Here is a 13,406-nt window from a genome sequence, read left to right as displayed (position 1 = left end):
TACCACACACCCAGGGGGAGGCATCACAAAAGACACACCATGGGGTGGGGGTGAGAGAGAGAGACAGAGCAAGCATTACTTCTCTCTCTCTCTCTCTCTCTCTCTCTCTCTCTCTCTCTCTCTCTCTCTCTATCTATCTATCTATCTATCTATCTATCTATCTCTCTATCTATCTATCTATCTCTACTTCAGACTACGCGGTGGAGATATTCTTCAGTGCCTTCGAAGGCAGAGACTTCGAGTGCTACTTGAGACCCACCACTCGACTCCCCATGATGTACATAGACGACTGCCTCAGGTACGTGGAACCCACACCAACTCATATTATAAAATTGACGTCGATATATATATATATATATATATATATATATATATATATATATATATATATATATATATATATATATATTAATAATAATAATAATAATAATAATAATAATAATAATGATAATAATAATAATAATAATAATAATAATAATAATGATAATAATAATAATAATGATAATAATAATAATAATAATAATAATAATAATAATAATAATAATGATAATTATAATAATAATTGTATACATAACAGCGTTGTTACATGTATCAGCGTTGCCAACATAGAAATCATACACATAACAGCGTTGCCAATGCCTTCCAATACTGCCTGTAGCCAATTCCCGCTAATTTTCCCCTCCCTCCCGCCGCGTCAACGCCGCCGTCGCTAGATCGCTGTGGGAGATCATGGTGGCCCCGGAGGACCAGCTGAAGCGTCGCACTTACAACGTGACGGCCATGAGCTTCACGCCCGAGGAGATCGTAACCGCCATCAAGAAACATTTCCCCGACCTGCGCGTCTCTTACAAGCTGGACTACAGGCAAGACATAGGTAAGAAACGGGACGGCTCTGTCTGTCTGTCTCTCTCTTTATTTGTAAAAAAAAAGCTAACTTTTAAAACAGCCAAAAGAGCTAACTTTTAAAACAGCCAAAAGAGCTAACTTTTAAAACAGCCAAAAAGCTAACTTTTAAAACAGCCAAAAAAGCTAACTTTTAAAACAGCCAAAAAAGCTAACTTTTAAAACAGCCAAAAAGCTAACTTTTAAAACAGCAAAAAAAGTTAACTTTTAAAACAGCCAAAAAAGCTAACTTTTAAAACAGCCAAAAAAGTTAACTTTTAAAACAGCCAAAAAAGCTAACTTTTACAATAGCTAATAAAAATATTCTAAGCGAACATTAAAAGCAAACAATTATTCACTTAATATCCGTATGTCTTTATTTGTAAATAAAAAACTAACTTTAAAAGCAGCCAATAATAATATTAAATGAACATTAAAAGCATACAATTATTTACTTAATATCCGTGCGTATAAAAAGAGCAACATGGATAAACAATAACATGCATTAAGTGTGGGTGTAAATAAATATTTATCAGTCATTATATTGGTATTAAGTGTGGTTGTAAATAAATATTTATCAGTCATTATATTGGCCTTAAGTGTGGATGGTAAATAAATATTTATCAGTTATCATATTGGGTTTGGAAGTTTGTTTTTCAATTGTCTCCTTATGTAGCCGACTGTATCTCCTTATGTAGCCGACAGCTGGCCCGAAGTGTTCGACGACTCGGAGGCGCGTAACGACTGGGGCTGGCGTCACCACTACGACCTGGACACCATGTGCCAGGTCGTCTTCGACAGCCTACACCGCCGCAAGCAACAGGAGGAGGAGGGACCGGGTCGTCGGTGACTCGAACTCGCTCGCGCACAAACACACTAGGCGGCCATTGTGACGAACGCATCTACGGGAGAACAAGAGACGAGCGCAGGTTCCTCCTGGCGAAGGATGTGGCCAGAGGGTTTTTCTTTTCTCCCTTCCTCGTATACGAAGCTGGGGCCCTGCCTATGGCAGCGCGCCATGATTTTATATACATTCTCTCTCTCTCTCTCTCTCTGTTATCTAATCTCACAATCTAGGCTATGGCAGCGCGCCATGATTTCATCTGTGTATGGCAGCGCGCCATAATTTTATACACACATCTCTCTCTCTCTCTCTCTCTCTCTCTCTCTCTCTCTCTCTCTCTCTCTCTCTCTCTCTCTCTCTCTCTCTCTCTGTTATCTAATCTCACAATCTAGGCTATGGCAGCGCGCCATCATCTCATATCTCTCTCTCTCTGTCTCTCTGTTATCTCTCTTCTTACAATTTTATTATCTCTTGAACGATACGTTTCTAGTCTTCCTTCTCACCAGGGCGGCGAGAGAAAGAAAGAGCCATTCGCAGGTCACCAGTCTTTGAAAATGGTGACCTTTTCATCACAAAACTCAAGAAAACTTTTCCACTACTTCACTATCTATTGCCAGGACTGTGCTTGAACAATTCTTAGCGACTGATTAGCGTTGAATGTCCTAAAGAAACCGTAAATACCATTAGTAAAAAGAAGGAGTAAAATACGAGGTTATACATCCTGTTGAACTACCTAAATGAACGGGGAGATGTTTATATAAAGGTCAATATTGTTAGTCGAAATAATGTCAAAAGATACTAATTTCCATTTTTTTATAGTTCACTAATGCAGGTTAATATTGCTCGATCTCACTGGTTAGTCGAAATAATGTCAAAAGATATTAATTTCCATTCTTTATAGTTCACTAACGCGTCCATGCCTTTTATATTCAGTTCTAGTTTCCTTTATTTGAAGGAATGAGCGAAAAAAAAATAAATGTGAGTTATCAAGATGAACATTTGCCCCGAAAAACAATTTTTTGGTTTTAGGTCCATCTACGTAATTTAGAAAAAGGGTGGGGAGGTTAAGTGGGTAGGTGATTTAATACCATGTCTTAAATTATCAAAAGGCTTCGACAACCTTCATCATATCTGCTTTTGATAACCAATTAAACTTGATATCACTCGATGCAAAGTACACAAAACTTGTAGGCCATGGGGACAGGGTACTTAGTATCCTCCAAGGCTGTTACTATGAGGTATAACATACCTAAATCAATGGATGGTAACACTATAAACAATTTAAAAAGAAAAATGGGTGAAAAATGGCTTAATACAGCATAGTATCTTATTAATTATTTTTTTTTCAAGTCCCAACGATTTACGGTTTCGAAATATAGGATGACAGGTTCTCCTCTCTCTCTCTCTCTCTCTCTCTCTCTCTCTCTCTCTCTCTCTCTCTCTCTCTCTCTCTCTCTCTCTCTCTCTCTCCACACTTGAGTTCTACGTTTCCAATCGCTTATTCTAAAGACCAACTGCCTAGAGAAAGACCCCCCAGTGGTCTGTCCTTGTTTGCATTCCTTTGTACAAGTCTCTCGTGCATAGCCTGTGTTCTGCAAGAACTCGTATTTTGACTTGGGTCATACCTATATATGTTTTTGGAAGTAGGTGTCTAGCTTTGTATTCTTAGAATAGTTTAAAAAAAATAAATACTGTCCTCCACTTTCTCAAAAATACTTAGTAGGTCTCTTCATATGTATATTAGTCTTTTTATTTACGTGTTTTTTTTCTTTTGTTTAGATATGCTAGAGAGCATAACTGAATTTCATTGTTGCTAGAGATAGTGTCTAGAGGGAACAGGTTTTTTTTTGACAATGTAATGTTTAATGGTATTTTTCATCATTGCTGTCACTAGACAAGGCATAGGAAATTGGTAGACTTTGAGCACTGACTTTAGGTAGGTTGAGCACATTGGAATTTTTTTTTTCTTTCATATATTTCGGCTCACATACTAGGTATAAATCTACATATTATGTATACATCATTGAGGAGTTTTGTATTATCTAGAGGTAGAATTTGCGTCGCATACGCCCTTGTCACGTCCATATGTGTGCTTGCAAAGGTAAATAAACAATCTATTTCCTTTCTTTGGTTTGGTTCATTTGTTGTCATTTTTAACTATGGGGGAGGGGAGGGGGGAATTTACATGAAATGAAATGAAACACGATAAGTTCCCAAGTGCACTTTCGTGTCATAATCACATCATCAGGGGAGACACAAGAGAGAATATAAGTCAGTTGATATACATCGAAGAGACGAAGCTAGGACGTCATTTGGTAAACATGTGATTTAGCTTTAAAATCATGGCAACCATGGTTAATATTCAATGAAATCATTGAATAATCATTATGATTCAATAAACAAATACAGAAGGTGACTCTATCTTATCTAAACAATCATAATGATTCTGTTATTCCTTGCAATGGAACGGACTATCATTGAGCATATTTTGGAGGAAGATGTAAAACAAAATGAAAAAGGTCCAAAATTTTACACAATAAACGTGTGTTAATACTCCACAGTGCTCCAACCTTAATGGTAATTTTTTTTTCAATAAACTGAAAGGTAATCTATTCTACACAATTTTCTATAATCTATTTTCACACCATTTCAAGTGACTTACCCCAAATTACCTACCCTAACCACCTAACTCAGCCTAACCTAATCGAAATACATAACCTAACTTAACTACATAACCTAACTTAACCACCAAACCTAGCTTAACCTAATCTAATCCAACCACCTAACCTAACCTAACCTACTTTCTTCTAACCACCCAAATCTAACGACCTGTGTCGCGGTACTCTGCAAAGCAAGTCATCAGAGGACTGGACAGGGCAAAGTAATCTGCTTCCTCACATCTCAAGATGAGGTATTATTAAAGGGTAAATTCCCACCATAGTTTATTTTCCCTTCCATTTGTAAAGTCAAACTGAACGCGGTTAACGTATGGGTAATGTATGGTATATGTACATTGTGATGTGGGGTAGTGTACGTTCACGGTGTTGCAATGAAGTACAAAGTGTGGCATTGCAATACATGGCGTGTAGTTGAGTAATGTTACTGGCCATTATATATGTAGTGTGGCTTATATGTTGTGACATACATAGTGTGGTAATGTAAGATACGGGTACTAGTGTGGTCATTATCATGATCCATGGCGTGGTAGTGTGAGGTAGTGTGTGACAGTATGATGCAGTGATGTGGTGTATGGTGTGATGGTGTAAATACAGTACATGTTGCTATAAATATGTAGTGTGAAGGAGCAACGTACTGCCTTTGGTACTATACCGCTACCTAGCCCTTAATTCGTTTAGCTGGCCAAGTTACCGAACACTCTATAATAGGTTCTCCCTCATCACCATCACAGATGAATTTCTCGGTCACTTAACGTCTGAAATTTGTATCACAATCCTACAGCCTGCTGGCAGTCCCACGTCAACACCCTTGCCAAAAATTGTTTTGGGGCGACTATGCTACCACTACAGCTTAATAAGCCAAATATGCTATTCAGTATCTCTACAGCTACTAAAAACATGATGTCAAAACTGTATCAAAACATTAGCGTGAATACAATTGATGAATTAATGAATTTACAGTTTTATTACACGTCTCAACAGACTTAAAATGTTTATAGAGAGTCAAACCTGACAGGATTTTGTCTCTAATCAGAACTCTATACTTCGTAAGACATTCCTTTGTTCATAATAGTCGTTTATATATCTTCAGTATCGTTTAAAAAGGTGACCCACTTCGCAAGATTTTTGGAAATACATTTTCTTTCATCCTCACAACCTAACCTGGCTTTCTAATTTGATTGAACCTTGTATTTAATCACATAACCTAACCACCTCTCTGGATATAGCTTCAACGTCTACTTCCACCTACCTGACAATGCAGATCTACAGACAACAGGTGTATTCTCACAACTAGTAGCCACAGGGGTACAGAGGTACTTTCTGAAAAAAAAAAGAAAGAAAATGTCACTGATGACATACGTAAAACAAAACAAAAAAAAAAAAATCGAATAACTATCTCAGTAATGGGGTTATTGAATTGGTGATTACAGCTCAACTGCCGATTTCCTCTTAGCAAACAAGGTAGACATACTATCTGTACTGCCATCTACTCAAGGCATTTCATCTTCAAAGCTGAGTGGAGGAACAAGAGTTATGAATACCAATAAGTCTACGTCTTTGATGCATTATGATATTCACAGGGTTTGAACAAATGCACCGAAGCTTCATTAGCTGTTCGAACGCTCCTTCAAATATACAGAGGGGCAATGTCAGCCACACTAACTCCTATGGGGCACAGTGTACTCTCTCTGTAGCACATGCGTCTACATCAAAACTACTAAGGAAGCTCCCCCTATCCACAACCAGGCACCACAGACCTTTCCATGGTTTACCCCGGCCGTTTCAAATGCCGTGGTTCAGTCCACTGACAGCACGTCGATCCCCCTTCTTCCCACATCATTCCAATTCACTCAATCCTGTGTACGCTTTAATGCACTTATAAACATTCAACTTTACTTCTCGCAGTATCTAAACTTTCTCATGAGAGAAATAAGCATTCGAAAATAAAATACATTACTAAAACTGATTAAGCTCAAATTTTGTTAACACTGCAGTGATCATCCTCATTAAAAACGAGAAGAACATAGAATTTCAAAGACCCTACAGTCTCCAGACCCAGGGTAATGCAATCCGCCATATACCAAATCAGTCATCACAATCTCCTCTCCAGTTTCTATTAAATTCCACATATTGGTTTTATATATCTAGTTATTGTAGATGTAAAGAATACATTCTTGTGTTTTAGTAGCGTTTCTGTATCTTCTCATTCTGGCACCTGGTGAAAGATTTCGAGACTTGCCACCGAGTCTCTATTTTGAAAGATAAAGAAAAATACATTTTAACCACAAAAGCATGTGTTCATCAATACTTCCAAAAAACGCGTCATTTACATAACCCATTAACCTAAAATTCCTTTACGATATCACAAAAACTCTCCCCATGATAGGTCCTCTAAAACCACCACAGTTACCATCTCAATGAGTCATAGGAAAAAAAAAAAAGAAGGAATGACATACCACGTGTTTGTGAATATTTAAAACCCCTGATTCCATGTTCTTTAAAAATGAACACCAAAATAAACATCGTTCATTCAAGACTACAGATACAATCAATATTTTCTCATATGCGTTATATATATGTATCTATATAATCCAAATAGCTAAATAATTTAAAGAAATTATAAAACTTTCCAATTTAAGATATATATGGATATCTAATCTACTTTTTAGATATATTTAAAAAAATTGCGTAAACTCGAATTCAATGTTTACATCATCCCCGGCGCAGACGATGTAGCAAGTCAGGCACATGCTCAGTTGTGTCAAGTCACTGTTACAACTTATCTAAATCTATTTGACATTATTTAGAAGAAAGAGAACATTCTGCAGGATGCTAAGGTCATTTGCATCACTAAGGAGGAGAGTAATCTCTGGTGTGAAGCTACAGAAAGCGAGAAGTGTGGTGTCCAGCCATAGGCGAGGCAGGTCTGCACTTGCGTCAGTCGGTAAGATAATAAATTTAAAGAGTTTTGCTAGAATGCAAATTCCTATCGAAATTTGTCGTAATGCAAGTCTAGTAAATTGTTATGTCAAAGGTAGGGAAGTAGTTAGTATGTAGATGATTGGAATTTATTTTTAAAATGCTTGAAATTACTGAGGAGGTAATTCAGTGATATTAATCGAGATCTCACATTTATTAATTAGAATATTCACATTCAAGGTTATTGGTTTGACTTAACTTCCTTCATTGTTCCACTATATTTTGGAATTTATCAACTTTCCTGTTGCATAATAATTGTTACATATGCCAGTGTTGAAAAACTTCCATATGTATGATTAGAATGTGAAGACCAGATAGAGATTATGGTAATGATTTTTTTTCACGTTATATTACCCTGTTCTTTTTTTTTTTGAGAACATCCCAGGGAATTAATTTGATGAGAAAAATGAGATATTGGCAAGGAGAGAATTATTTTGATATCTTTTTGTTGTACAGTAAGAAATTTACGGAGGAAGGTTGTGCTTGCTGCTTAGGGGAAAGAATATTATGTTAAATGTCAGAAGTACATGAAATGCTCGAATAAATCAATAGAACCTATGAAAACCTCATCTGACTTATACGAGCTAACAGTTACCCTATTTTCAATACTCGTTAATATATGAGTTATGGTCTCGTGTACATCATCTTGCATAGCAGTGTGTACATTCGTGGGTATACAAGTTCTGTGTAGTACATTAGATTATTTGGGTCAGCAAGATGAATATAGAAATTCAGTGGGAATAGGTATCATTTGAATAAAAAAAATATACTCATGCACATCTGAAACCTTAGTTTAGAGGAATATCTTTGTAAAAAAGGAAGAGACTATCTTCTTGTGATTGTGCTAGACTTTGTCTCATGTGATTTCACAAGATTAATTGTTTGGTATATTATTCCAAGTCAAAGATAGAAATGGACCACACATGTATATTAATTTTAAGTGTGCCATTTATCAAGTTAATTATAAGCTTTTGTGATTAATGGAGGATCTTGAGCTAATTCAGTGAGAAAAATAATGTCGGCAGTTTAAGTTAGAAGATAGAAGAAAATCGCCCTATGGGTGTATTTCAGTGTGTGCTTTAGTTTATGGCTTGAATTTTTACAAATTTTTTGTTAAATTTGTTTGGGTTCAGTGTGATAACACTTCTGCTAAGGATTAATTTGCAAGGTATTTTACTTTCTGAGACGTCACTCCTGTCAGCTTTTTTACTCAAATGTTAAGGTCAGTGTTATATACATTATTAATGAGTAGTTCTATTCCTTAAAGGTTTTCAGATGGTGTATGATGTTTTAATTTAATGGTTTTTATTATGTATTTTCTAATATGCTCTTCACAGAACATTGAAAAAGGTTCTTGTGCAAACTGAGGAACATTTGGTGATTAACTGGAATCCTGTCACCCTTTTAAAAAATGTTTTTGTTTCCAGGTGATGCCGTCAAAGAGGAATTTGAAGTTGGTAGAGAAGTATCAGGATTTTTGGTGAAGGAAATCCAGGATGTACCAGAACTCCACCTCACTGCTATTCGACTAGAACATTTGGCCACTGGAGCTGACTACTTGCACATTGACCGTAATGATCAAAACAATGTTTTTTGTGTGGGGTTCCGTACTACTCCCAGAGACTCCACTGGTGTGCCACACATCCTTGAGCACACAGTCCTTTGTGGCAGCAAGAAGTATCCATGCAGGGATCCATTTTTTAAGATGCTGAACCGTTCTCTCTCTACTTTTATGAATGCCTTGACGGGGAGTGACTATACAATGTATCCATTTTCAACTCAACATCCTGTAGATTTCAGAAACTTAATGTCTGTGTATTTGGATGCAGTGTTCAGACCTAACCTTTCTGAAATGGACTTTCTTCAGGAAGGTTGGAGACTGGAGCATCAGGATATCCAGGACAAGTCATCCCCTTTGGTGTTTAAAGGGGTTGTATTTAATGAGATGAAAGGTGTGTTTGCTGATTCACAGCAACTGTTTATGCAGAAGTTGCAGAATGGTCTTTTCCCCTCTCATACATATGGTGTTGTGTCCGGTGGTGACCCACTCAGCATCCCTCAGTTGACCTGGCAACAACTTAAAGATTTTCATGCATACCATTATCACCCCAGCAATGCTCGTTTCTACACTTATGGGAATCAGCCTCTTTCACACCATTTGGAATTTATAAATGATAACTATTTAAGCAACTATGCAAAAATTAATCCTCAAACAGAAGTGCCAGAGGAGCCTAGTTGGTCACAACCTCTGTATGCTCATATAGATTGTGGTGTGGACCCCATGGCTAGTGGTGAGGCTCAAACAAGTATAGCTGTATCATATAAATTAATCAATATAACAGATACCTTTGAAACTTTTATCCTTCAAGTTCTTGGAGAGCTGATGATGAATGGTCCAAATGCACCATTCTATAAGTCGCTATTGGAGCCAAAACTGGGTTCCAGCTTCTCTCCCTCGTCTGGATTTGATAGTCATACTCGTAATACATCTTTCACTGTTGGACTACAAGGGATTAGGTCTGATGATATTGAAAAAATAAAATGTGTTATAGATGAAACGTTTGATAAAATGATCAAAGATGGCTTTCCCATGGAGCGTGTTGAGGCAATATTGCACAATTTGGAACTTGGTATCAAACACCAGACATCTAACTTTGGACTTGGTTTAGTTATGGCTCTTACACCACTCTGGAACTTGGGTGGTGATCCAGTTAATGCCCTTCAGATTAACAGGAATATAACAAAGTTTAGAAAATGTATTGATAAGAACCCTGAGTTTCTGCAAGAGAAAATTGCAGAATACTTCAAAAAGAATACCCATAAGTATACACTAACCATGTCACCACAGCTGGATTATGAAGCTAAGGCACAGAAAGCAGAGGAGGCACTCTTAGGTGAACAGGTATCAGCCTTGACAAATGATGATCATGTGAGGATTTGGGAACAAGGGCACATTTTAGCAAGAAAACAGGAAGAAGAAGAAGATCCATCTTGTCTTCCAACATTGCAAGTATCTGATATCAGTCGCAATGTATCTCCAGTATTGTTGACTGACATCACCCTCTCGGGTGGTGTACCAGTTCAAATTTCTGATCAGCCTACAAATGGCATTACTTACTTCTCTGCTGTACTAGACACTCAAGATATACCAGACCATCTTAGATCTCTTGTACCCCTATTCTGTGGTGTGGTCACTCGCATGGGGGCAGGCCATCTTGATTTTCGTCAGATTGATCAAGAAATGGATTTGTTCACAGGTGGTCTGGATGCTTGTACTCATTTGATTACACATCCTATTAATGCTGCCCAATATGAAGAAGGAATCCTACTTTCATCTCATTGTCTTGACCAAAATTTAGCAAAAATGCTTGATCTTTGGACTCTAATATTCAATGAAGTGAAGCTGGATGACATTCAGAGGTTTAGTACTCTGGTCAATATGATAGCAACAAACCAGGCCAACAGTTTGGTATATTCTGGTCATCGATATGCTATGACAGCATCAAGTGCCACTACCAGTCATGTGGCTGCTCTTACTGAATGTTGGAGTGGTCTCAAGTACTTGCGTCAGATGAAAGCACTGAGCGAAGCAGAAGATTTGTCCCACACTTTGGAACAGTTGCGTGAGTTAGCTGGATTATTATTATCTCGTAGAAGGATGAGAGTAGCCATCAATGCAGTACCAAACCATCGTGATACAGTACTTCACAGCTTTGAAAATTTCCTGAATAACCTTGCTGGTAACCCAGATGGTTGCATATCCCATGCTTCATTGCCAGAAACCTTTACACCTCACACATCAAAAACCCATCATGTATTTCCCTTTCCTGTTAATTTTGCATCTAAATCCTTCCCTGGGGTACCATATGCCCACCCAGATTCTGGAGCATTGCGAGTTCTTGCTCGTTTAATGTTCCGTTTCTTGCACAGGGAAATCAGAGAAAAAGGGGGTGCCTATGGTGGTGGTGCTGCTGCTTCACCAGGAGGAGCATTCTCCTTTTATAGCTATCGAGACCCACATTCAACTCAAACTCTCGACACTTTTGATGCTGCGGTTGAATGGGTACTATCTGGAGGTTTTAATGAACGAGATGTTGCCGAAGCCAAGTTGGGAGTTTTTCAGTCAGTTGATGCTCCAGTGTCTCCAGGATCACAGGGTAGGAGACGCTTCCTGTCTCACATTACTGATGAATTATTTGCTGAACATCGTAGGCTCATCCTGGACACGGAATCACAGGACCTGGTTAAGGTAGCACGCACATACCTTCGGGAAGCTGTATTAGAGGGTGCTTGCTTAATTGGCCCTCACAATGATAAAATTTCCAGTGACTGTTTCTGGAACACTATCACGAACTGAAATATACATATATACGTAACTAGTTGAATGAATTAAAATATCAGTGGGTTCTTGTAAAGTGATCAAAATACAAATAAGTAACTGCTTTTAGTAGCTGAAAATATTTTATATATACTGACATGGGAAATGGGAAACATGCAAGAAAGTGGACGGATTCACTTAAACTGTGGAACTTGGGCTGTAGTTACGAAAACCAGCAAAATGAATTTTTGTGGTTTTGTGTTATGACTGTGTAGAAAAAGTTAAAGATGGATACATCATGATATCACAGTGATCAGTTACCTTTGAATGCTAGACAAGTACAGGATGAGTTAAGTGATTTTCATGATGCTGAATATTTCATTCCCATAACTGTCTGTTTGAAACCAATTTACGTACTTAGTAAATAGATATCGTGTAAGTAGACATGAAAACTGAGCATCTCATACTCTATACAATATTTAGTTTTTGAAAAGAATATATTATTATGTTGGCAGTATAGGCCAATTGAAAGAAAGACTAGTTGTTAATGCATCAAATCTGTATCAACCTTTACTGATTGCATAGGTTGCAAAAGTAACTGTAATTGTATTAAAGTGAATATCGTATTGAAAATTAATTTGAAGGATCGGTAGCTGATATAAAAGCATCAGTAATGCAAAAGAGTGACTTAAACTGTTCAGGTTTACCAGCTTTCAGTCTGGTACTGTCCTGTGGTCATGTATGTTGTTGTTCAGTTTATGATTTGGGTTACTTGCTGGTACTGTGGTTGAATATCTCTAGAAATCATTAGACCCCAAGTCAACCAAGTGATTTTGTTGGAGCTGAATTTATTCCATAATTACCTAATCAGTTAATAACAGTTATGTTGGTGGATTTCACATACCTGAGGTTACTCTTTGAGTAGAAGACTTCTTTGGTGAGGATGTATTATTGATGAAACAGTGTACAAGTCTTGTCAAAGAACTTATTTCAAAGAAATTCATCCCATCCCTGCTAATGATCATAGCACAGGCCTAGAGTTGTAATACTCCAGGACAATCTTGTGGCTGTATGATAATGAAAATTAGTAACATGTACATAGACACTAGATTAGAATCTTCATAGTAAGTTGTGTTGGACTATTTTTACAGAAACTGTAATATAAATGTATATATATTCTTTTGTACTGTACATTATGATAATGTGTAATACAGATTTAAGATATATTATCTGTTTATTTAACCCTTTTGTCTAGAGTCAGCATATGTATATATCTTATAGTCTGATCATTGTCTTGTGGCACTCCTATATGCAAGTTATAGACAGGGTACGAATACAAACGCCAATGAAAAGTTGTCTGAGAACACTAAAAGTAAGTTATGTTAATCATGATTTCCTGTGATGTACTAAATATTACAATGTGTGATGGGAACATTATATTATGAAAGAAACGCAAATAAATAAATGAAAAAATAAAGAGGTTATAATATATTGTTAAGGTTTTTATGTACTAGAGTACTGAAGATTCCAGCCAGTAGATTTGAGTAGGCAAAGGACTTCTAATTAGAATGTGCTAAAAATCATCCAAGTATGGTAATAATAAATTTTACACTGCAGTATAAACCTGACAGTCTTCCTGTTTTTACGGTATATTAAATAACGACCCCTGGACTCTAAGTTGACAAAGTATAATATGCTAACAGTA

General features: G+C 37.1%; 3 protein-coding genes across 3 annotated transcripts in view; 2 read left to right on the top strand and 1 right to left on the bottom strand.

Annotated features, from left to right (window-relative positions):
- The window catches only part of Tdh (L-threonine dehydrogenase), a 23,121-nt gene extending 19,269 nt beyond the window's left edge, over nucleotides 1-3,852 (top strand). Inside the window, exons 7-9 of the mRNA XM_071685584.1 lie at nucleotides 193-298; nucleotides 714-874; nucleotides 1,581-3,852. Coding sequence (XP_071541685.1) covers nucleotides 193-298; nucleotides 714-874; nucleotides 1,581-1,732 — 419 coding nt within the window. The 3' untranslated portion in view covers nucleotides 1,733-3,852. The remainder of the gene's footprint in view (nucleotides 1-192; nucleotides 299-713; nucleotides 875-1,580) is intronic.
- LOC139761422 (uncharacterized) overlaps nucleotides 1-13,406 on the bottom strand; it is a 63,076-nt gene that overhangs the window by 38,388 nt on the left and 11,282 nt on the right. The window contains exon 2 of the mRNA XM_071685587.1: nucleotides 5,654-5,724. The gene's annotated coding sequence lies outside the window, so the exon portion shown is untranslated. The remainder of the gene's footprint in view (nucleotides 1-5,653; nucleotides 5,725-13,406) is intronic.
- Nucleotides 7,105-12,925, top strand: LOC139761419 (presequence protease, mitochondrial-like). The gene is made up of 2 exons (XM_071685582.1): nucleotides 7,105-7,348; nucleotides 8,811-12,925. Exons 1-2 carry the CDS (start codon nucleotides 7,234-7,236, stop codon nucleotides 11,738-11,740), a joined length of 3,045 nt encoding a protein of 1,014 aa, XP_071541683.1. The 5' UTR covers nucleotides 7,105-7,233; the 3' UTR covers nucleotides 11,741-12,925.

This window comes from Panulirus ornatus, chromosome 40 (assembly GCF_036320965.1).
Source record: "Panulirus ornatus isolate Po-2019 chromosome 40, ASM3632096v1, whole genome shotgun sequence".
Classification (NCBI taxonomy): Eukaryota; Metazoa; Arthropoda; class Malacostraca; order Decapoda; family Palinuridae; genus Panulirus; species Panulirus ornatus.
This window is presented reverse-complemented; position numbering and strand designations above follow the sequence as displayed.